General features: G+C 42.3%; 1 protein-coding gene across 7 annotated transcripts in view; it reads left to right on the top strand.

The window, feature by feature from the left end:
* Window positions 1-25,682, top strand: part of LAMA2 (laminin subunit alpha 2) — a 606,483-nt gene that overhangs the window by 180,811 nt on the left and 399,990 nt on the right. For all 7 annotated transcript variants that reach the window (XM_077353378.1, XM_077353349.1, XM_077353372.1 and 4 more), the window contains exon 4: window positions 15,101-15,343. In XM_077353378.1, coding sequence (XP_077209493.1) covers window positions 15,101-15,343 — 243 coding nt within the window. The remainder of the gene's footprint in view (window positions 1-15,100; window positions 15,344-25,682) is intronic.

Genomic DNA, 25,682 nt, shown 5'->3' with positions numbered 1-25,682 from the left:
TCAATTGTATTTCTCTGTGTGAAGCTGTTCTGCAAGCTAAATTACACAAACGGCTCCTAACTAATGGATTTATTTTGAGCTGGAAGAGCAGGTGGTAGCCATACACAATGAGATTTCCTGCTTCATTGGCTAGCAGTATGTAGATTAATGATTCATTTCAGCACAATATGAATAATATTAGTGTAGTGAATTACCCTCTGCAATAGGGTACAGTTTCTCATGTCTTATAAGCCATTTGTTAGTGGATATGGCAAGGTAAGTTACTGTGTTTCATAGGGTATACTATATAGATTGTCCCAATTACCAGTGAAAAAGAACTTTGTGTCTTTTCATATGGGCCATACTACCCAATATGATATTGGGGGTGGTGGTGGGCGTTAAGGTGTATTTTATTATTAGTTACCCAAGCAGTTATTTAAGCCTTAGGTTGCAAAGCAGCATTTATACAAAACCAGAAAATCCTACAAATCAAAACGTGCAAAAAAATGATTCATCTTACTGAAACATCATTGAAAAAAAAATAGAATCATATAATCATCGAATAACAGCGTTGGAAAGGACCTCCTGGGTCATCTAGTCAAACTCCCCACACAGTGCAGGACACTCCCAACCCTATCACTCATCCACCGTAACCTGCTACTACCGTGATCCTTCACAGAATCAGCCTCTCCATCAGATGGCTATCTAGCCTCTGTTTAAAATTTTCCAAAGATGGAAAACCCATGACCTACCAAGGAAGCCTGTTCCACTGAAAAACCGCTCTAACTTTCAGAAACCTCTTCTGGATGTTTAGATGGAAACAATGGATTGATAAGAAGTATACTAGATAGATGTAACTAAGAAAGGAGATTGTCATACAGTTTCTGAACTTTCTCATCAAATTCATAATTTAAAATTGTTTCACTATCTCCAGTTGTGAAACTTTTATGAGCTCCAAAATAGTTCTAAATCATTTGCAAATTGACCATTTACAAATTTGGGAAGGTGATATTAACAATTGATTCCAGCTATTTATGTGACTCTCACACAAGTTGGAACTAAATTTGATTATCCTTATCCATTGTTCCTCTTAATATTTGTGAAACAGCCCTGGAAGTGGAGAGTGTCCTGGTTGTCCGAGTTGGAATTGGGCCAATCAGGGTGCATCCAGCAAAGCTGGCCACACCCTGATTGGCCCTGCACCTACAGCTCCCGCCCTCCCTCCCTGGATGCTAGCCACTATGCTCTATGCAGGAGCCAGCGTGTATGAGATAGACACAGAGACACAAAGAGCCCTTCCAAACCAGACACCAGCCCTGCTTACCTGCTATGGCTCCTGCTGAAAGGGAGGGAGGGAGAGAGAGACTGGGAGAGCCGTCCAAAGGAGCCCTCATTCCCTGCTACAAACAGCCCTGATTATCTCCTATGCCTCCTGCTGTGATGGGGGGGGGGGAGAGAGAGAGAGAGAGAGAGAGCACTGCGCCTGCCGCTGTTCGGTGAGTCCTAGCACCCATTGCATTCCTGGTTGCAATGGGCTTTCTTGCTAGTTTAATAATAAGTGGCAAAAATAGTTCGTACTTTGACTAATAAAGAATGACAAGGAATTTTTCTTGAAAAACCTGCTTCCACCATCTGTATTAATCTGAGGGAATATTATTATAAATTGTATATTAGTGATATTTGACCCCACATAGATTGAATCAAATCTATATTAGTGTTAGAAATATGGCTAATTGAGAGCTGAAAGTAAACATTCATGTTGGACCTTTCCTGTACTTATGGATTTCTGAAAGAAATTGATCAGCTACTTGATATAAAATTACCAGAGGACCATAAGTTTTGCCTTTATGGTTATTAGGTATTTATGCTTCATGTAGTCATAGAGTGAGTCTGACCTCTGTTGTGGGGAAGATAATGGAGCAGATATTAAAGGGAGTGATCTGCAAACATCTGGAGGACAATTTGGTGATCCAAGGAAGTCAGCATGGATTCGTCTCCAACAGGTTCTGTCAGACCAACCTGGTTTCCTTTTTTGATCAAGTAACAAGTTTGTTGGCTTGTGGAAATTCGGTTGATGTCATTTATTTGGATTTTAGTAAAGCTTGTGATAAGGTTCCCCATGATGTTCTGCTGGATAAATTGAAGGACTGCAACCCAGATTTTCAGATAGTTATGTAGATAGGGAATTGGTTAGAGAACCGCACTCAAAGAGTTGTTGTCAATGGTGGTTCATGAGACTGGAGGGAGGTGAGTAGCGGGGTACCTCAGGGCTCGGTGCTTGGCCCGGTACTTTTTAACATATTTATTAATGATCTAGATCAGTGGTAGTCAACCTGTGGTCCTCCAGATGTTCATGGACTACAATTCCCATGAGCCCCTGCCAGAAAACACTGGAAGGGGCTCATGGGAATTGTAGTCCATGAAAATCTGGAGGACCACAGGACTACCCCTGATCTAGACGAAGGACTAGAGGGACTACTCATCAAGTTTGCAGATGACACCAAATTGGGAGGACTGGCAAATACTCCAGAGCAGTGGTCCCCAACCTTTATTAGGCTGGGGACCGGCAGGGCATCGGACCGCGCCCGCGCGGGCCATGCCCACGCATCGGGCCGCGCCCGCGGGCCATGCCCGCGGATCGAGCCGCGCCCGCGAGACACGCCCGCGGATCGGGCCGCGCCCGCGGATCGGGCTGCGCGGGCACGACCTGGCCCTGATTTCCTCTCCCTGCCCTCCCCGCAGCAAGAAGCTTCCCGGGCCGCAAGTTTGCGGCCGGGGAAGTTTTTTAGTGCGGGGGGGGCGGGGAGAGGGATCCGCGGCCCGGCACCATGGCCTTTGCGGCCCGGCGCCGGGCCACGGCCCGCAGGTTGGGGACCACTGCTCCAGAGGATAGAGACAGAGTTCAATGAGATCTGAACACAATGGGAAAATGGGCAAATGAGAACAAGATGCAATTTAATAAAGATAAGTGTAAAGTTCTGCATCTGGGTCAGAAAAATGAAAAGCATGCCTACTGGATGGGGGATATGCTTCTAGGTAACACTGTGTGTGAACGAGACCTTGGGGTACTAAGCTAAACATGAGCAGGCAGTGTGATGCAGCGGTAAAAAAGGCAAATGCCATTATGGGCTGTATTAACAGGGGCATCACATCAAAATCATAAGATGTCATAGTCCCATTGTATACGGCAGGGGTAGTCAACCTGTGGTCCTCCAGATGTCCATGGACTACAATTCCCATGAGCCCCTGCCAGCAAATGCATGGTAATTGTAGTACATGGACATCTGGAGGACCACAGGTAGACTACCCCTGGTATACTGCACTGTTCAGACCACACCTGGAGTACTGTGTGCAGTTCTGGAGGCCTAACTTCAAGAAGGACGTAGATAAAATTCAAAGGGAGGAGAGCGACAAGGATGATCTGAGAAGATAGTGCTTAATTTTGTGTCAGGATTCAATTCCTTGGTTTGTACAAAGCTACCCTTTTCAGATAAACGGATAAATGAGTACATGAACTGCAAAACGGAATGTTGTCCACAACTATATGGAATGTAAATAACATGGCAAGATTTCAACAAACAGCTTCTGGAATTTGTCTCAAAGGCTGAAGTCAAGACAAAAGAATACTATGATGTGTTTGAAAATGATCTTTATGTATATTAGGACAATACTTTCATGCCCACTAAAATCTGTGTTTTCATAATTTGTGTAGGTCTTACATTTTCTTTATGAGGGTTTGTTACATTCTTTAATTCAAAAATTGGGCTTGTAGGTTGTTTTTTGATAAAAAGTTATCTTTGGATGTTTCACTGGTCTTTGGTGTTATCATCATCAGGAATCAGTCTGTTGTTAAAAAGCCACTAATGAACACCTTTAAAAGGGAAATCAGGGCAATTCCCCATGCAGAAAATAAAATGAGTTACTTACCTTTTGCAGACACCATATTTTTGGCGTTTCAAATGATGTCATCTGCATCCAGCTTCCCAGCAGAAAACCGGCAGTTACATTCTCCAGTTTAATATGCTAGCTAGGGAATCCTGAATACTGGCTTCCCCCTATACTATTCCCCCTAAGCTATTTGCAATCTAAATACAATCAAGGAAGATTCTTCCCTCATTCAAAATCTAAACTTAAATGTTTTCCACCATAGGTCAACAATAAGAAACAAAGAAATTATATATTACATTTACAGAGATATGTAATAGTAGTTATTAAACTACACAGTGAATAAGAACTAACTGGAACATTGGATTAAAAAATCATTGGGAAGAAAATTTGTACTATTCAAAGTGCTATTTAATTAAACCTGCAATTTCAAGTGCATCTAGGTAGAAGTTCATTCCTTCTGATCAGTGGAACTGACTTCCAAGTAAAGATTTAATAGTGTTCATTCCATGAAAAGTTGAAGAATCCAGGACTTTTCTGGTTAGAAAATAGATGACTAAAAGGCTGATATTATAGACTAGCTGTAAAGCCCACTGCACCCTGAAATGCAACAAGCACTAGCATGGCTCTCAGGAAGGGGGTGGAGGTTGCAGGGAGGGAGAGAATTTAAAATGACAGGGCAGGCCGGGGGGGAGGGAGAGAGGGAGGCCTCCTTCCTCCACCCCGGCTGCCCTGTCAATTTGCCTTGGCATCCATTTTAAAATGACAGGGCAGGCTGGGGGGAGGTGGGAGTCCTACTTCTCCCCCTTGGCCTGCTGTGTCACTTTGCAATGGTGCCACGGGCAGGAGCCAGCTCCCTAGTGGGCCACCATTTAAAAATGACAGAGCAAGCCAGGAGGGAGGGGGGAGGCTTCCTTCCCCTACTCAGCCTGCCCTGTCACTTTGCAATGGTGCCATGCCCAGGAGCCGGGTGCCAGACAAGGTGTAGGAAGGAGGCCTTTTCTCCCTCTCCAAAAATACTAGTACTGGAGGGCATCCTATATACCATTAAGATTGACAAAAGATTTACATAGAGAGTAATCAACATATGGAATTCACTGCCAGAAGATGTAGTGGTGGCCACAGGAATAAACATCTTTAAAGGGGGATTAGACTCATGGTGAATAAGTCTATCACTAGTTAATGGACATAATGGCTATGGTGAACTTCCACATATCTTAGAATCATAGAATCATAGAGTTGGAAGGGGCCATACAGGCCATCTAGTCCAACCCCCTGCTCAACGCAGGATCAGCCAAAAGCATCCTAAAGCATCCAAGAAAAGTGTGTATCTAACCTTTGCTTGAAGACTGCCAGTGAGGGAGAGCTCACCACCTCCTTAGGCAGCTTATTCCACTGCTGAACTACTCTGACTGTGAAATTTTTTTTCCTGATATCTAGCTTGTATCGTTGTACTTGTAGTTTAAACCCATTACTGCGTGTCCTCTCCTCTGCAGCCAACAGAAACAGCATCCTGCCCTCCTCCAAGTGACAACCTTTCAAATACTTAAAGAGGGCTATCATTTCCCCTCTCAACCTCCTTTTCTCCAGGCTGAACATTCCCAAGTCTGTCAACCTATCTTCATAGGGCTTGGTCCTTTGGCCCCAGATCATCTTCGTTGCTCTCCTCTGTACCCTTCTGACTCTTCTGACTCTCAGAACGAGGAGGCAACATCAGAGGAAAGCCTTGGCCTCTATGACCTGTTGTTGGGCATCCAGGCGAGCTGGTTGGCCACTGTGGCCAATTGCACATGGACAGAAAAGGCCAAGAGGGCAGTCATATGGAAGTGGGGCAATTCCCTGCTTCTGCATGATGTTGATTCCAGGCCACTGCCCTCTTGGACCTGGTGTGGATCAGGCCCCAGAAGCTGTGGTCTAAGGGGATGCGGAATTTTCTGAGTTCTCTTAGCCCAGTGGTCCCCAATCTTTTTATCACTGGGGACTGGTCAACACTTGACAATTTTACTGAGGCCTGGGGGGGGTTATCATTTGCCAAGGGGCATTGCCGTGGCCTGAGCCCCTGCTCCGCTTGCTTTCCTGCTGGTGCCCCTGACTTCCCACCACCCGCTGGATGGCACTGCCAGCAGCAGCTGCACAGTGCCACGCTGAGGGGGAGCCCCAGCCATAGCAGCCCTTGGAGTGTACCAAAGGTGAGCTGGTGGCAGAGTGGCAGGGCAACCCCCGAGGCAGCAGCCGGAGGGGAGGACGAGAAGGAGCTGTGGCCCGGTACTGACTGATCCATGGACTGATCCATGGACCTTAGCCCACTGTGGAGGCCAACAGGGCCTGTCCCATGAGGACAGGGAAGAGTTGGGACTTCCAGGCATGACCCCTAGCAGTCCTGCAGTGGCCCAGATGGGCAAAAATGTCCCAGTAGGCTTTGCGATGTTTTGCCACGCTGTGGGGAGGACTAGAGTGTTAATTTTTATTTTGCCTTCATGCAGAATATAACCCCTCCGCAGCCCCCCAAGGCCCTTCCATGTGGTGGGACTAATTCAATGCTGCTTTGTTTCTGAGGGTGATACATTTCAGTGGGACACTTTGTCCCTCTGCAATGTGTCTTCTGTGTGAACATCGACTGCTATGAATCATGCAGCTCTGCAGCAATACACCGGTGTTGGCCTGGTGTTGCTGCCACCGTGTGGAATGGATCTGCATGAAACAAAATACTGGACTAGAGTGAAAGTTGGATCATAAGGAAGGCCAAGCGTTAAAGAATTGAGGCTTTTGAACTCTGGTGTTGGAGAAGACTCTTGCGAATCCCTTGGACTGCAAGGCGAACAAACCGGTCAGTCCTAGAGGAGATCAGCCCTGACTGCTCCTTAGAAGGCCAGATCCTGAAGATGAAACTCAAATACTTTGCCCACCTCATGAGAAGGAAGGACTCCCTGGAGAAGAGACTAATGCTGGGAGCAATTGAGGGCAAAAGAAGAAGGGGACGACAGAGAATGAGGTGGCTGGATGGAGTCACTGAAGCAGTAGGTGCAAACTTAAATGGACTCATGGGGTAGCGATGGGTCGGACACGACTTCACACCTAACAACAACAACAACAACAACAACAAAGATTGGTTTGATCCTGCAGGGTTCATAATCACAGAACCCCACAGAGCTGGAAGAGAACACAAAGGGCCATCCAGACTAGTTCCCTACCTTCTTGGTGGAATTGTAACAACAAGAAACTTTTAGAGGACATTCTGCAGATTGCAATTGCCTGCATTATTAATTTCTTACTCTTGTTTCTCCTTCCAAATGTTGATAGTATGTCATAGCGAACCTTATACCTCCTATGAGCTAAATTAATTCTAAGCTGTCACCTCCATGATTTTTAGAGGATGCTGTCATATTTAAGTCACAGCTTTAAATATAACTCAGCTATTGGTATGTTTGATGTTAATGCTTCAGAATGTTTTTCTTTTTCTCTTTGATCTCAGTGATACAACCCAATAAGCTATATAGCTGAAGTGTAATACAAATGCAGTCAACATCTTTAGAACAACCAAGCTATTTTCCCCTTGCCCTCTGGCCCCACAAACTGGTAGCGGAAAACTGAAAGTGGTTTCTTGTGATAATAAATCAAACAGATGCTCTTGTAAAGTACAATTGCTCCCTAAGGTATTCACACAGGAAAAGAGCCTTAAATTACCAAGTACTCCAAACAATTCAGTCATTTCAAACAGGTTCATTCTCTGAGAAGGTATATAACTGTATTTGAACTGCAGTGTGTTGTTCACTATAAATGATATCCATTGGTCTGATTTAATGTAGCTATGACTACCAGCTACAGTTCACTCTGTCATTTAGTGGGGAACAGACCAGAGTGGATGGTTTGTTTTGGAAATGTCAGGAAAGAAACTACATGAGAGTGTAATGCTGAACAATGGCATACCTACTTTTCACATCAAAGTCTGTTTTTGTGAGTGCACACCTTGAAAGGTATATAATGTTTACCATCAAGTCCCTATGAATCAATTGTCACCCAAGGCAACCACCAGTATTTCTTCCCTTTATAATCACATCGGTTTGATAACTGTGACTGAGGTAGAGTCATCTTGTGGAAATGGCATTCAGTGTCCAGCATGATTCTGGAGAGACAGCAGTTTTTTTCCCCTCTGTAAATGATCATACTGAAAGCTGGTTGACCCTACACAAAGTGCAATTTGGCTCTCCTATATGGTCTCTTGATTGCCACCACATTTTGTTGTTCATGTGGAGAAACCTCAAATCACCATCTATTGCTCTCTCTCTCTCTCTCTCTCTCTCTCTCCCTCTCTCCTTCCTTTCTCAAAGAACTGATATGTTAATAGTGGGTTGGTTTTTTTGCAGTGTTGTAGTGTTGGGAGAAAAGTTAGTAATATGGAAATCCCAGCAGGAAGCCATCAGCTGTGCTGTTTTCTGACCTCCTAGCAAACAGTTGCTATGGAAAATCTCCAGATTTATTTGAGGTAGTCTTGAGTATTTATAATCTGCTGTAGCCTCCCTCCCTCCTACACTTTTTGGATTATTTGATGTAACCTAGGTATTTAATGTTATCCCATATCTATGTTTGCTTGTGATTGCACTGCCTCATGTTTTTAAATCTGCATAAACAATGTCATTTTGGCATTCTAAAACTGCAGAAGTATTAGTAAGTAGTAGTAAGTTTTCTTACCCTTTGTGGTATGAAAGGTTGTGGTTGTAGTGATTAAAATATGTTCATATGCATTGGCACAGAGTAGATAAAGCCACAGCAACCGGTTGATACAATCATGATTATTGAATACAGACCAGTGAGTCTGACCTCTGTTGTGGGGAAGATAATGGAGCAGATATTAAAGGGAGCGATCTGCAAACATCTGGAGGACAATTTGGTGATCCAAGGAAGTCAGCATGGATTTGTCTCCAACAGGTCCTGCCAGACCAACCTGGTTTCCTTTTTTGACCAGGTAACAGGTTTGCTGGATCGGGGAAATTCGGTTGACGTCATTTACTTGGATTTTAGTAAAGCTTTTGACAAGGTTCCCCATGATGTTCTGATGGATAAATTGAAGGACTGCAATCTGGATTTTCAGATAGTCAGGTGGATAGGGAATTGGTTAGAGAACCGCACTCAAAGAGTTGTTGTCAGTGGTGGTTCATCAGACTGGAGAGAGGTGAGTAGCGGGGTACCTCAGGGCTCGGTGCTTGGCCCGGTACTTTTTAACATATTTATTAATGATCTAGATGAGGGGGTGGAGGGACTACTCATCAAGTTTGCAGATGACACCAAATTGGGAGGACTGGCAAATACTCCGGAAGATAGAGACAGAGTTCAACGAGATCTGAACACAATGGAAAAATGGGCAAATGAGAACAAGATGCAATTTAATAAAGATAAGTGTAAAGTTCTGCATCTGGGTCAGAAAAATGAAAAGCATGCCTACTGGATGGGGGATACGCTTCTAGGTAACACTGTGTGTGAATGAGACCTTGGGGTACTTGTGGATTGTAAACTAAACATGAGCAGGCAGTGTGATGCAGCGGTAAAAAAGGCAAATGCCATTTTGGGCTGTATCAACAGAGACATCACATCAAAATCACAAGATGTCATAGTCCCATTGTATACGGCACTGGTCAGACCACACTTGGAGTACTGTGTGCAGTTCTGGAGGCCTCACTTCAAGAAGGACGTAGATAAAATTGAAAGGGTACAGAGGAGAGCGACGAGGATGATCTGGGGCCAAGGGACCAAGCCCTATGAAGATAGGTTGAGGGACTTGGGAATGTTCAGCCTGGAGAAAAGGAGGTTGAGAGGGGACATGATAGCCCTCTTTAAGTATTTGAAAGGTTGTCACTTGGAGGAGGGCAGGATGCTGTTTCTGCTGGCTGCAGAGGAGAGGACACGCAGTAATGGGTTTAAACTTCAAGTACAACGATATAGGCTAGATATCAGGAAAAAGTTTTTCACAGTCAGAGTAGTTCAGCAGTGGAATAGGCTGCCTAAGGAGGTGGTGAGCTCCCCCTCACTGGAAGTCTTCAAGCAAAGGTTGGATACACACTTTTCTTGGTTGCTTTAGGATGCTTAGGGCTAATCCTGCGTTGAGCAGGGGGTTGGACTAGATGGCCTGTATGGCCCCTTCCAACTCTATGATTCTATGTATAGTGGGTTCAATAAGGCATGGAGTTGCTCATGTGGTAACATTTTAGCTCTTTATTAAGATCACACTAAGTGAGCTAGCTAAAACAGCCAACCCCTGACCCTTTATAAAATGCTGGGTTCCTGACAAAGCCTGTGATTGGCACCATGTGAGTTCCCCAAGTTCAAAATGATTGGACCATTTAAATGATCCTGTAGCAGGATGGTGCAGCCAACATGCTGTCTGAAGCTCTGACCATGAGGCTGGGAGTTTGATTCCAGCAGCTGGCTCAAGGTTGACTCAGCCTTCCATCCTTCCGAGGTTGGTAAAATGAGTACCCGCAAACTATCCTTTATTGAGTCTGCCAAGAACTGCTAGAGGGCGTCACCCCAAGGGTCAGACATGACTTGGTGCTTGCACAGGGGATACCTTTACCTTTAGCAGGATGGGTCCTGCATGCTGGCCAATGCCATTACAAGTCCCTGATGCTTGAATCACAGGTCCTACTCTACGGGTCTGCTGAACTGCATACACAACAGTGACAAACACAACCTGAATTTATTGGTACCACTTTATTAATTTTATTTTTTGCATGTTTATGAGGCAACAAGCCTTGAGGAAACATGCTTGTGCTGAATGATATTCTGTAGAACTTTTGAGATGTAAAACTCCAGTATTATTTACTTACTGAATTGATTTATACTCTGCCTTTCTCCTCAAAATGGCTTACATCCCTCTCTTCCATTTTATCTGCACAGAAACCCTGTGAGGTGGTTAGGATAAGTGTTTGTGACTGGCCCAATGTCATCTAGGAAGCTTCTGTGGCAGAGTAGTGATTTGAACCTGGGTCTTCCAGATCTTAATCTGACATTCTAGAGACTATAATACATCTATATAATATGACATCTTAAAGCTTCAGTTATTGTAACAAATATCTAAAGATGGTCTTGTGTTAAATCTCTTACTGCTCTTTCTGGTGTAACATCTATTTAACTGCCCCAATACCTGCAACTGAAACCACTTTAAAATTCCTAGCAAGAACAGTCCGGACTCAACCATGCAGCTTTTGCTGCTGTGGTAAATGCACGTTGGGAGGAGGACTCTTGTGCATGGGCTGGGATGGGCCCGGCCATGGCATCCTGTCCAAGTGGGGGAGGGAGCCAAATGCTTCCCTTTATAAGGGAGCACCCAGTAATGGTCTGCCTCTTCCCCTTTGCTTCAAAGCCCACCCTCCTATCCAATCTGTTTCTGTTAGGTTTTGTTTATTATTGTAAGTTAAGGATAGTTGAATGTTCCACTTTATTGTCACAGCTTGCAGGATTAAGCATGGGGACATGTTTGGATTCTCATCTTGTTGTGGATGCTCACTACAACCCATTATGCACGGGGGTTTTAGCGCACATTCGCAGTGGAATGGCGGCGACTAAAATCACCGATAACACACGGTGCCGGCTGCAACCGGCCGCAGCTTCGGTGCATGCCGCCGAAAAAGCCGTGTTCGCGAAACGCAGAAGAAAGCGCAGCTTCCGGGTGACCGGGGCGCAACCAGAAGCGGCGCCGGGATCGCCGCGTGCATAATCGGTTACTCTGGGTTTTGCCCCCGTCGCGCCCCGCCCCGTGCATAACCGTTGTGCGTTGCGTCTTCCCCCTCCGCGTTTTCCATGTGACCCGAAATCGCCGTTTCGGCGGCCGTGCATAATGGGCCTACGTGATTATGGACCACATACTTTCAGCCTAACCTACCTCACAGGATTATTGGCAAACAAAAAGCAGAAGAGGAGAATAATGTGCTTTAATCCCCACAGTTCAGAAAAGTGAGGTATAAATAAAGTAAATAAATAGTAAATATAGCTGAAAATAAGAGGCAGGTAGACTGTGAATGGTTGAGAATGAGAGAATAAATAAGTTACACAAATGGAGGAGAAGAGCAATCCTCCAGCTACCAAACTGTATCTCTAATGCTGCAGTTAGGTTAGAGATGAAGATAGTTAATGTTTAATCAAGATAGTAGGTTGCAACATTAATATTTTGGCTAAAACTGCATTTTTCTTTAAAGGGTCTATCAAGCCTAATACTGATTGACTCCTTTTTTGCAAATGGCTTTAACAAAAAATTAGGATATTATGGTCTTCCACTCCAAGCTGTTTTGGCTATGGAATACTGAAGGGCAAAAGAGCTGGTCAAGACTAGAAGTGGAAAGGCAACATTATCTTAATCTGATTCCCAATCTCCCAGTAGACAGCTAACTTGATGAGAAAGCCAGCTTGGTGTAGTGGTTAGGAGTGTGGACTTCTAATCTGGCAAGCCAGGTTTGATTTTGTACTCCCCCAAATGCAGCCATTTGGGTGACTTTTGGGCTCGCCACAACACTGATAATGCTGTTCTGACCGAGCAGTGATATCAGGGCTCTATCAACCTCACCCACCCCACAGGGTGTCTGTTGTGGGGATAGCAAAGGAAAGGCAAATGTAAACCGCTTTGAGACTCCTTCGGGTAGAAAAAAATGGCATATAAGAACCAACTCTTCTTTTCGTGAAACAACTTCTTAACAGAAATGCCATGATGCCCTATCTTTTTAACATTAGTAATTCTGAACACAGAAGATCTTTCACCTTGCTATGCTATAATGCTTTACCCTCTATACACTTGGAAGTGGCATATAATAGATCCTTAACAAAAGAGTGTAATTGTATTTATAATAAAGCTCAGACAGAGAAAACTGAACAAGTAGTATTCGAGTGTAATCACATTCAAGTAGGACCGTTAGCTTCAATTCTCACTGAATGTCTGTGTGGCCAGACAAAACTACATCTTGTCAGAAACCAACAGTGAGGTAACAAATAAGATCTCCAAGTATGCTTGAGTAGCGACAAGAATTAGAAAAAGCTAGACTAACATTTCGTAAAATATTGGGACTCAAATATGAATAGGACTTTGTGTAAGCATATTACCGTAGCTCTTTAGTTTAAAATAGGAAACAAATCAATTTGAATACTTTTAATACATTTTTAATTAATGTTAAGGGTTAATTTGACCAATTTATATAATCAAATGTTTATTTTTGTATCATGTTACTTGTTCTTTCCTATTGCTGTTTAATGACTGTAATTAAAGATTTGATTCATTGGGAAGGAGACAAGGAGGCAGGGAAAGGGAAGAAGACATGAGACTTTTCAGAAAAAGAGAAAATCCTGTGTGGAGGGGCAGAGTGGTAAATGAGTGCCCTCCACAAATCCTTGGAGGTCGCCTACCATGGACCTAGTTGTAAGTGAACCTGATCCAGTGGTCACTACCACACAACTGGTTTGACAGTTGTGTGGGATGTCAAAGTTCTTTATTCACAATCAAAGATCAGCTTATCATACAGGTTAACATAGAGCAAAATAAACTTTGGTATTATTCAAAATAACTAATACAAGTAAAATTAAACTGAAATATTATCAGTATTTAAAACAAATCATATTAAGGCAAATTTCTCTTATTCGGCAGTCAAGGGCCTAGAATCTTGCTACTTTGCTGGTGATATCTTTGTATATATCCGTCAAGAGCATCTGTTCCACATAATATATTTCTGGTAAGGCCTTGGAGGAGAAGCATGTCTCACAGCTTAAGTGCTGACCCACTCAGGTTGGCTGTCATGCCCCTGAGTGCCTTCTCCTCCAACCAGCTTGCCTGTCTGTCCAGTGTTTACAATGTCCCAAACCTTAGGTTTAGATTGATTCAAAATGTTGGTGCTGATCAGATACCAGTTCAGTTACTCACCTGTGAAGTAAGCTGATAGATGCCATTTTAGTGTTTTTATTTTAAAGAAGGAGTATCATTTACCATTTGCTATCATACTAAAGTGGTACTATTATGCAATATATCTCTGAATTCTACTTGCTGGTGAGCAAACAACAGCAGTAGTCTGTTGCCTTTATATCTTGCTTTGTGGGATTCCTGGAAGCATCTGGCCAGCCATTCATTGTTAGAAACAGGATACAGACATAAAGACCCCTACCTCCCCCCTCCCCCTGATCCAGGTAGACTTTTATGTTCAGTCCACTTTACAGTGATGGCAACTATTTTCTTTTCTTTCAGGCTTAGCTAAAATGTGAATGAATTCCACCCTGAATACGAATGAAAGCTTAATTGCCTGCTTGCTGCTAGATGTCTGCAAGTTGTGGTTAGCAAACAGCATCAGTCAATAATAGAAAATGCTCTATGGCACAACATTGCACAATACTAAACTGCATATTGTTATCCTTTGTGGAAATTTGAAGAGTGATGGCTTGGTGCTTTTCTCAAGCATGGTGTTAAGCTGTAGCAAAAACTTAAACATTAGTTGCTGCTAAATTCCTTACTACTAAGCCCAGAATCCTCTATTTGGAAACCCCCAAGTACTTAGTCACAGTAGCAGAATATTAGTGTGAAATCTCCATTTCCCCTCTTTATTCATTTTGAGTGCCGATGTTAAAAAAAGCTGCCAAGGATCCTTGAAAAAACATGAAACAGCTTTAATTATTTCATCTGTTCCATTCTGTAATTATAATGTTCCAGAACTTCAGTTGGTGTGAATTGGCAGTGGTCCACTGACAATGCAAGCTTCCACTAACTAATGATATGGAACATGGACTTCTGGTTTCCCACAGTAACAAATTCTGTCACTTCATATTCCCTGTCCTTTCCTAAAAACACTAGATTCCTTTTCATATTTTGTCAAAATCTCAAATTGGGAAATAATGGATTTTTGTCTCTGTGGTTGTTTTTTTACTAGAAGACCCATATTATAATAGGGAATATATATGCTGCTTGATTCCAGAATTCCCTGAAGAATCTAATGTAGCACAGAGTAGCCCTTTTCACATGTTACAGTGAATATATGTACATCTTGTAAGTTACCTTCTCAAGTGGGTACAGTATCCATCAAGCAAGGAGCACCTCTCCTTAGCTATCCATCTAAATATTACAGAATTGAGCTTGGGTGGGAAGGGGAGGCAGATTTCCCTTTGGGGTAGCAAAATCCTGGGGAGGGGACCACACTCTCTCCAGTTGCCTTTGTGACATAAAGAAAAAGAATATAGAGAGCCATGTTATTGTAATGTCTTCTTTGTCTTCTTCCAGGTATTCCAGATTGCCTATGTCATTGTAAAATCAGCTAACTCACCAAGACCTGGAAACTGGATTTTAGAACGTTCATTGGATGGTGTCAATTATCAACCTTGGCAGTACCATGCTATCACAGACACAGAATGTCTTACTCGCTACAACATTCCTCCTCGTACTGGACCTCCATCATATGCAAAAGATGATGAAGTTATATGCACTTCATATTACTCCAGAATCCATCCACTGGAGAATGGTGAGGTAAGATGAGAAATCAGCAATTGGTGGTGGCAGCCAACTGCCAGCTGAAGATATGGATATCCAAATCAGCTATAAATATCTGAATGCATTTTTAATACAGTTGGAGTCAGTCTCCCCAAAGTCCTCAAAAAGACACATGGTTGCTTGTACAAGGAAGCCAGATAGACAATGGCTAAAACATCATACACTGGGAAAAGCATGAATGAAATTTAAGATAATGTCCTTCCTAGAAGTGGCATGGTTAGTGTGGTAACATTTATAAAGAGGAAATTAGTGGAAAATGGCAGAATTTTTTCCTGATCTAGCAAACTGGACTTTCTTGTTGTTATATTATTAAACATTTTGTTTATGATATACATTTTAGGCACAAAAAAGGGCGGAGCACATGGTAAATCACAATCAAAAGTCAATGTCACAAGAAATGTATGAGGATAAATCTTTAAAGTAGATGAAGTAGCTTTAATCGTCCCCTTAAAAACAGAAGTTAGAGAATCAAATACTCCTGCTCTGTTACCATTGCACTGGTTTCATAAATCTTTCCTCAGTGACAGTTTAACAATCAGGCTTACAAGAGTTCAAATGGCCAAATGAATGGTCCCAACACCCAGGAACATATTTGGGGATACTCTTTTGAGGATTATTGCTACTTCATGTTCACTCATCTGCTTTAAAGGTTTTTGTTTCTGGCTACCTACATGGGCTTCTTGTGACTTTGACTTTTGACTACATTATAAACTTATCAGGGCTATTCAGTTATGAAAAAAACACCTGAGGGGATGGGACCATGCTAGAAGTGTATAAAATGATGTATGAGGCAGAGGAAGTGGATAAAAACAAGAAGAAATTAGAACTCAGGGGCACTCAATAATGCTGCCATGGATTATGATGTGGATGATTTTATCTGTTCAGTTGTGTCCGACCCTCTGCAATTCTATAGGAAAGTTTTCGCCATATGTTTCTGTCAATGACTGCTTCTTTTAGTTGGTTCATGGTCATCCAGCGGTAAATGCAGTGGTAAAAAAGGCAAATGCCATTTTGGGCTGTATCAACAGAGGCATCACATCAAAATCACAAGATGTCATAGTCCCATTGTATACGGCACTGGTCAGACCACACCTGGAGTACTGTGTGCAGTTCTGGAGGCCTCACTTCAAGAAGGACGTGGATAAAATTGAAAGGGTACAGAGGAGAGCGACGAAGATGATCTGGGGCCAAGGGACCAAGACCTATGAAGATAGGTTGAGGGACTTGGGAATGTTCAGCCTGGAGAAAAGGAGGTTGAGAGTGGACATGATAGCACTCTTTAAGTATTTGAAAGGTTGTCACTTGGAGGAGGGCAGGATGCTGTTTCTGATGGCTGCAGAGGAGAGGACACGCAGTAATGGGTTTAAACTTCAAGTACAACGGTATAGGCTAGATATCAGGAAAACGTTTTTCACAGTCAGAGTAGTTCAGCAGTGGAATAGGCTGCCTAAGGAGGTGGTGAGCTCCCCCTCACTGGCAGTCTTCAAGCAAAGGTTGGATACACACTTTTCTTGGATGCTTTAGGATGCTTAGGGCTAATCCTGCGTTGAGCAGGGGGTTGGACTAGATGGCCTGTATGGCCCCTTCCAACTCTATGATTCTATGATTCTATCCCTGTATCGGCTTTGATCATGTTGAGCCAGTGGATCCTTTGGCAACCATGTTTCCTTTTGCCGTTGACCATGCCGAGCATCAAACGAGTTTGATCACATGATGTGTCCAATGTAAGTGAGCTTTAGCCGTAATATCTTGCCTTCTAATGACGTAGTTGGTTTGCTCCTCTCTAAAACTATCTTGTTTGTAACTTTGGCTGTCAATGGTATTCGCAGTATTTGTCTCCAACACCATAATTCGAAAGCATCTATTTTCATCCTGTATTCTTTCTTCAGGGTCCAGCTTTCACGTCCATAGATTGTTATAGGGAAGTCAATGGCATTGACTAGCCGGCGCTTTGTATTAAGGCTGATATCTTTGCTTTCCCATATTCGGATCATGGTTAACAATGCATTCTGGCCGTTGTAGCCATTACTAGAGATGGGTTTAAAAGGAGAATTGATAGATACGTAGCGGATAGATCCATACATGAATATTAGATATAAGTGCTGTATGTTTGTAGGCTGCACAAAATTTTACTTTTGTTCCCCTCTGACATTTTACACTGACTAAAGCTTGGATCTTATGGTCAGTGTAATGTGGATCTTATGGTCAGTGTAAGACTGAATCAGCCAAGCAGAATGGATTTATTGATGATGTACATCATAAGGCCTTATCTAGACCTCCATTTTAGAACAACCTGGAAAAAGGAACAACCTCCCCCCCCAGCTCAGACATCCCTAATGGTATTCACCAATAATATCTAAGTAGGTCGCCAGGAGGCGATAACTGTTAATCATCTGTATTCTTATGCAGCCCCACATTGGGACTGTGCCTGCACAGGTCAGCCATGAACATTTTCTTTCTAGTTAAAAACTCCAAAGTGGGGGTTCTCTGCCCCTTTTGAAGCTGGCACATGTGAATGATTCCTGTTTAATGTGTCAGGCAGCCTGGATAAAAGGGAGGGGCAGCTACGAAACTGCCTCCATGAGAGGGAAACCCACCTGACCCTTTTCCTCCTTCCTGGTCCACAGCCATTGAAGTCCCTTGCCCAGGACCCATGGAAAGGATAAAAAGGTGGGAAAGGGTAAGCAAAGTGCTACACTGTGGGTGACATACCCTCCTCAGAGACCACATTATAAAACCTCTAATGAGAGTAGACATTTATAATTCTATGACACTGCGTCAATATCTATTGAGTGATCAAAATTCCTAGACACCCAAAGCAACTGCTAGAATGTTTTATTTAACCTTGTTCAAAAATACTAAATATTTATAGCAAATCTGAGTTTTAGCTTGAATGATTCTAGCACACTCTTAACATATATCTATGTTTGGTTAATAATGCCAGTTAAGGGTTTGATTTGATTTGGGTAAGTAAAGCTACCCAGTGCCCCAACTGGGAACTGAAACCAGTAGAAGGACAGGTGCTAAGCAATGCATTCAGCCCACAACCCTGAAGAGGCAAGGAATTCAGATGGCCAAGGCAAAAGAAGTGGAGGGTGTGAAAGAATGCCTCCCAGGATGTGGAATTCTCCCCCTCCACTCAATCACCTCCTCCTACTTCACAGATCACCTAGGCCATGAACCCTGCAATGACAGTTTCTCGCTTGACACATGTTCTCAATGAAGAAGATGAGGTTGCCCCCAGGAAGTTCCAGCAAAGGTAACTGCAGGCCTCTCCAACCATGTGCTGTGAGAGGGAGGCTGGAATGCAAGCTCTGCTGCTGCACTGATGAGAAAAGACTGAGCATGAGGCTGCAGCCACTTAAGTAGGAAGGGCCAAGCTCAGCCATTCCAGGTCCCTCCCCTTGAGGCATGGGGCTGGCCATATCAGATGCACAGCACACACTCAGGGCCTTCTGTAGCCAGCCATCTTCTCATCTTCGACAGGCATTCCACCCACCCTGAAGAGATTTTGCTGTGGGTAGAATGGAGCTTCAATCTATTTTCTGCTGTATAAGCTCACAGCCATTGTGAGAAATCTTACTACTCTCTCATGTGGGACTGCACAGAAACCAGAAAGATGAAAACAAGGTTGCACTTACCTCAAATTGTTCATTGCGTGGTCTTCAGATTAATGAAAATCCCTGCTCCTTTCCCCACTGTGGGGCATATGTTTATGGACTGATACCTTCCTACAGCAGCAGAGGGAGAACTGAGGGAGTAGTGCTCACCCATTCCACATCATGTGACTTTTGGGTGGGAAATCAGCCTCATCTGTGAAGGGAAGGGGAGCACTCCTGGTATATAAAAACATTTTTAAAAGCGTGCTAGGTATTTTCTATAACAGGCCTGTGAAAGCTTAGTTCCATGTGTCCCTTCACAGAAAACCACTCAATGAAGAACAGTTACAGGTAGGTGCAACATTGTTTTTTCTTAAAGTGTAAACTGAATTCTGCCAGTAAATGTCTCTGAATCTGCTGATCATTGAGGACACAGACCAGCCTATCCCTCAGTATGGCATTCAAGATACCCCAAAAACCTAAATGCTTTGAGAGGTGATGTAATCCTGCTACAAAAACAAGTATGTACATTCCAAGTGGACATGAAAGACTGTTATATTTGAAATCCCTAATGGTTTGTGGTTATGAGTGATTGATAACAGTTCAATCAGTTCTTCAAAGCATTTGGCCAAGGGCTTTACAGGTGCATCTAATTAAGTCATAAATCTTTGCTCCACTCTCAGCCCACTTTTTAAATTAGTCACATCATCTATTGTCCAATGACTGTAAATAAATATGTATTATCATTAGTCACATCATTGGTAATGAAGTACTGAGAGATTCTTTCTGCAGACTGAGCCCGATCCTCCATATCCAAATCAAACTCTTTAATAATCCCATAGGAAGTCAATCTGTGTCAAACATGGCTGCACTGTTACTTACAGAGTGTGAAGATGCTGGCTAATCTCATCTTCATTGCCAGTGTAATGTAGGCAGTCTGAATCAACCAAGCAGAATGGATTTAACTGTTTATTTTTGGTGCATATTATAAGGCAGGGGTAGTCAAACTGCGGCCCTCCAGATGTCCATGGACTCCATTGGAGTCCATGGACATCTGGAGGGCCGCAGTTTGACTACACCTGTTATAAGGCCTTGGCGAGGCCTCCTTCTAATAAAAGTCTGGAACAACCTACTTCCCCTCTGCTTGGACATGCCCAATGATATTTCCCAACAACAACAACTAAAGATATATAATAGCCAGGGCCTTTATATATAGGCTACAGTAGTCCTGCCTTATTGGTTGAATTCCCAGGGCTGCTATTCATGTGCTCATATGCTCTTCCTTTGAAGGGATGCATACAAAACTTCCTCAGTTCATGGACAATCCAAAATCCAAAAATTTAAAATGAGAGTAATATGTCAATTGTGTGCGAATTTTCCTTTCAGCTCTAATTAGGACTGTATGGTGCTTTCATGAAATTAATATCTAATGCTCTTATAGTATTTCAAAAAATAGTTCCACCTTGTTAAATGCTGTACAAAACTGGCTTCACTGCTTTTGATTCCTGTGATTTTCATTAATCTGAAAACTAAAAATTAATGGTTACCATAGTGATTCTGGCTTCAGTTCATTTGCACTGAAACCCCTGTTATTTCTATTTAATTTCATTCTTTATTAAATCACTTGGTTTCTTGTTTTTATACTTTAGACATCGTGCCAACATGTTATGAATCTTCTTGTGCAGACAGTGTTGTAGAAATGCTAAATCTCCAAAAGTACCTTTTCCTATGGAAGATAGGGAGCCTGTATTTAATAAGATCCAAAAGTTTTTAATAACTGCATGGTTTTAAGTACACTGATTACTGTATAAAATGATTTGTATTTCTTAAGCTTTCTTGCCAGTAAAATCACAAAAAAATGTTCTGGAATACACAAGTTTGTCATTGAATGAGAATCATATCCTGCTTATTTACTCACTACATTTTCCCATATATGTTTGAGTAACTTCTGTAACAATTATATCAGGAGTACGGATGGGCACAGACCTGTAAATGACCTCAGAGTTATTACAAATTTGGCCCAAACATGCTTCCCAACCCAGGTTTGGAGGACCCCCCCCATACCAAATATTTCCTAGACCTTTTGGCTCGTTGGGTTTGCAATTTACACCATTTTAACCTAGTAGCTGAGAAGGGTGGCCACCCTTCAACTGTTAGCTTTAAATGGCTCTGAACGTCTGCTTTGCTCCGTTTTGAGGGTAAATGCAGGACTCATAGGAATTGAACTTCTAGTTTTGAATATGACCATGAGACAGGATGTTGTTGTTAGCAAGGGTGGTAGCACCAATCTGGATAGAGTGTGTCCCAAAATATCCAGGAGAGTGTCCAGTAGCCATAAGCCCTGCCTACACGACACTGGCAAACTGGAATCAAGTTGGAAAGGAGCTGTTGGCATTGACGAAGAGGGGATTGCAGCCTGAGGGACATATACTTTGTATTCCTTGGTGGAAAGAACAGGTCAAGGCTGAGTGACAATGGCTGCTCAGAGGCACAAGCAGGATCCACACCCCTTCTGGCCTCTTTTGGAATTCCTCCCCAGCAATAACAATTCATGCTCCTGAATGTCAATGCCACACCCTCTGAGAGCCCGGCTCAAGAAGTCATGCTTGAACACTGGTTCCAGCTTGCTGAATAGAAAATCCTCTAAAAGGCAAGAGTGAAGAGTGCCAGGAATAAGGTAGTCTCAAACTCAGATCAGCAGAATGTATGGAGTTGCTACAGAAGCGGAGCCAAAACCACAAAAGCTGTTGACTGTTGAGACACATGGGTAGAGCCTCCTCCAACTCTCAATAGCCCTATGAGTGGCAAAGGAGCAATTATCAAATTATGCATGGGGTGAAGAGGGTTATAAAGATAATGTTTGCTTCCCTAGAATTTGAATTTTACTCCCACGATGTTAAGAAACCATTCAGCAAAGGCCTGGACAATCAGCTTAGCTGGCACTTCCAGCCAGATTTGAGTTTATCATTGTGGGTGAAGCTTGAGGAGGGTAGAATCTGGGGAAAGGAGTGACCTCAGGAAGCCATAGTGCCATAGAGTTCACCTTCCCAAGTAGCCATTTTCTCCAGGGAAACTGATTTTTTAAATATGGAAATCGGTTGTAATTCTGGGAAATCTCCAGGCCCCACCTAGAAGTTAGAAAACCTAGTAACCATGTAACATTTGTGAGACTCAAGAAAGTACATGGCCCCAGTTCCAGCGGGTCATAGACAAGTATTTGTTTTACTTTACACATTCCAAGTTTCGTCTGTAAATTGTAGAGAGTTGGTTAGTAAAATAAACATAAAACTGGCCATTGTGCTGTTCAATAGGCATAATTAAAAAGCTTTCAGTTTTTGACATCCAATTTATTATTAATGAAAGTGCTGGAGAATTTATCCGAAAAAAGGGGAAATGATCCATTTCTTCTTCTTGATGGATAATGTGGCAGTTCTTCAACTGATTCCTGCAGAGTCTTAACCCTTCTTGATGTGGCATAATGTTAAGCATAAGGGCTAGAGGACAATTTTCTGTTCTTTTCAATTTGATTTGACTAACATGTCAGTCTTTGTTTAATTTGGCTGGGTGAATGGAAGTTTAAAAACATATTCTTAAAATTCCAAGGAGTTTTAACAATCCATAGAGTGCAAATGTTTTTTTTAAAAGCAAAAAAGGTATATGCATTTGTGTGTCTGTGGCGTGTGTGTGTGGCAGAAAGTGTAACCATAGTTAAAATTGTACAGAATGCTTGGAAGTTAGACCATTGACATTATAGCTGTGCTATTGCTTTCATTTTCTGTTTGTTTATCTGCTAGTACCTGATTCCGTTTTTAAGTTCCATTTTTGCAATTTAGGTCTTGACTCTCTTTGAAAAACACCTCTTTTGGGGGAGGTAACTCATTCTTAATCTGTGCTACTGTCAGGCCAACAATGTCAGGAGTGCTGAACTCTAGTACTTCACAGTGCCTTCCTGTTAGATCTCCTTCATGCCTTACTGCTTGAATAGGCATTCAAGACAAACTGATTGGTTGATAGAGAAAGGCATGGAGAGAAGGAGAATGGGACTTACAAATGAACTGTAAATCCAATTCTCTCCACAGCCTGATTTAATCCTTTCACACTGGGGGGGGTTTAGACTGTCAATGCCACACGGTCATGGGATCAACATGTCTACAGGTCTTCAGATTTACACATATTCAGCACAGCATGATTTGAAAAATTTCTGTGATAACTTGCTGCCATACAAAGTTGATGAGTGTAGCAAATACTGTGCCATATAGCAAAGCCAGTATATTTTGCAGAGGACTTTCTGATGCTCAAATAAGCAAATTTAAATAAATAAAATAAATGGTCCCCCCCCCCCGGACCATTTCAGATTGGGAAAGTGTTGCTGAGGGGGGAAGGTCCTTCTGCTTGTGTGTTGGGGTCCCAATCTGAATCAGGCAACACGAGTGTGAGAGTTGAGGGGAGCCCACAGCACACATGTCTTACTGCACAACAGAATGAGGAATCCCGATACAGCCTATGTAGTCTGTAATGTGTGAATTGTTATACATATTAGACTCTTGCTTAGAACCTCAGTTTGGGAAATTTGTTGCTCGCATAAAAACTGAGTTGTTCCCAGACTGCTCATCCCAATTTATCTGCTTAGTTTATTACCAGTTTGTCTGCTGTCCTGCCTGTTCATCAGCTACTCTGCTATCTGTGCACTGATTTATTTGTTTGGAGGCTTATCTATTCAAGGATCATTGTGTATACAAGCTGTTAACCTCAGTAATTAGGGCATATATGACCAATTGTGCAATTGTTAATATTTTGTCCTCAGTTAGAACTTAAATTTCTAATGTGATAGCTTAAAGCTTTAGCTAATGCTCAGTTAACGCTAGCTGAGATGTTATAAATATTCTGCGTGTAAGTGAGAAATATGTAGATCAGTCCATGTGATGTAGTTTCTGTCCATATATGTGCTGAAAACTATGAAATCATATCTACACAATCCATACATGACTTTTGAGTACAAAAATGATATAATACTGTAACTTTGACATTCTTTAGCAAATGAATTTACTGTGATTATCGACCCATTCTATGCAAAATGTATCATGACATTTGAATTTCCTTTTAATTTCAAGGCATTTAGAATCAAAGCAAGTTAGTTAGAATGGCATTCTGAGTATTAATGCTTCCATTCAGAGCAAAAACAAAGTTTTATTATATCAACAAAGGGGCAGTATTCTTAATTAGCTTTAATGAATTAAAATACATTTCTAACTATATATACTGGTCTTCTTCCAAACATAGACTAGGTTATATTTAGTTCAGACACAGAAAGTTACAGATTATATGTAAGGTTTCATCTAAAATGACCAAAGTAGCAGGGATATAGACCTCAGTTTATATTTAGTAATCTATATTAATTTATTTGCAATTTCCAAGTACCATATGCCATCAACACTGTCATGAAGTTTTAAAAATATATTTTCCAACTTGTAAGTCTGAATCTCAGTCAAAGGAAGAGTAGAGGAGACAAATACTTCATTCATGTATGAAAAGAAATACCTCCTCTCCCTCCTTTTCCTCACACTAGGGTGAGTGTGCTGCTAGCCCAAGCTCATGTAGTATGCTTTGATGCTAAGTGGAGATTTGAACTGTGGTCTCCCCAATCTGATATACATTCTTAACTATACCACTTACATACTGGATACCGTCCATGAATACATGTCCATGGGATACATGCCCATGAAAACACCAATACAAAATCAGGGCTCTTTGCAGTGAGGGGTCAGAAGTAGCTTTATTTGGGAGTATTGGGGAGTAACTACAGGAAATGGCCATTACAGATAAACATTCCTAAAGACACCTCATAGAGAATTTCTGGAACAGGTATATCCTCAGCCCCAGCCCCCCTTCCAAAGATTTGTGTACCAACAGGCATTCCATCAGAAAGGCATTCCAACAAGGGAAACGATACTTCTAACATCTTAGCACCCAGAAGGTTGTTTGCATTCCTTACAACACTAAATAGTGCCAACCATAAAAGATAACAGGTACAACTTCAGAGGGAAGCAACAAGGGAGTGGGAAGAGAGGCCAGGTGGGAAAAGCAGACCCCCTCAGCTGATGGCACGTACCTGGGCTTAAAGGTACATTACAGATACTCAGTATGATATACAATAACAGAATCCAGAGTAAATACTGACTTCTAAGATACGTGGATCTGAAAATGTGGATACATTTGTGTGGTTGATGTCCAGAACAGAAGAATCATCTTATTTTCCATATTTGGGTAGCCAGCTTCATCTCTGCATGCCCCCTCCCCCAAACAAATGCAAAATGAATGGTTGAAAAGAGAAATATTCCCATCTCTTCCATTTATTTTTTCCTAAAATTGCAAGTTCCAGGATACTAAAATCACCTTCCAGTATTTGCGCCATGGGCCTCTTTCCATATTCTCCATCCCCCCCCTAAAACTCTCAGATACTCAAATCATCTTAAATACCAGTAGGTCTCAGTGATGCACAGGTTGAGAGGAGGAGCTTCAGGCAGAAGTTCCAAAGATCCCAAGGGGAAAATGAGGTAAAGCAGTGGATGGGTACAACTGTGTGAAAGTAAATATCTCAAAGTCCCAGGGAAAGGAAAACAAAGTTGGCAGCCTCTGTGTAAATGAAGAGGATGAGACTAAGGACACCAAACTCTCAAAGGATCTCTGTCTGACTTTCATCTACCTGTCCTCCAAGT

The sequence above is a fragment of the Paroedura picta genome, chromosome 1 (assembly GCF_049243985.1).
Source record: "Paroedura picta isolate Pp20150507F chromosome 1, Ppicta_v3.0, whole genome shotgun sequence".
Lineage (NCBI taxonomy): Eukaryota > Metazoa > Chordata > Lepidosauria > Squamata > Gekkonidae > Paroedura > Paroedura picta.
The sequence above is the reverse complement of the archived record's forward strand: the minus strand, read 5'-3'. Positions and strand labels throughout refer to the sequence as shown.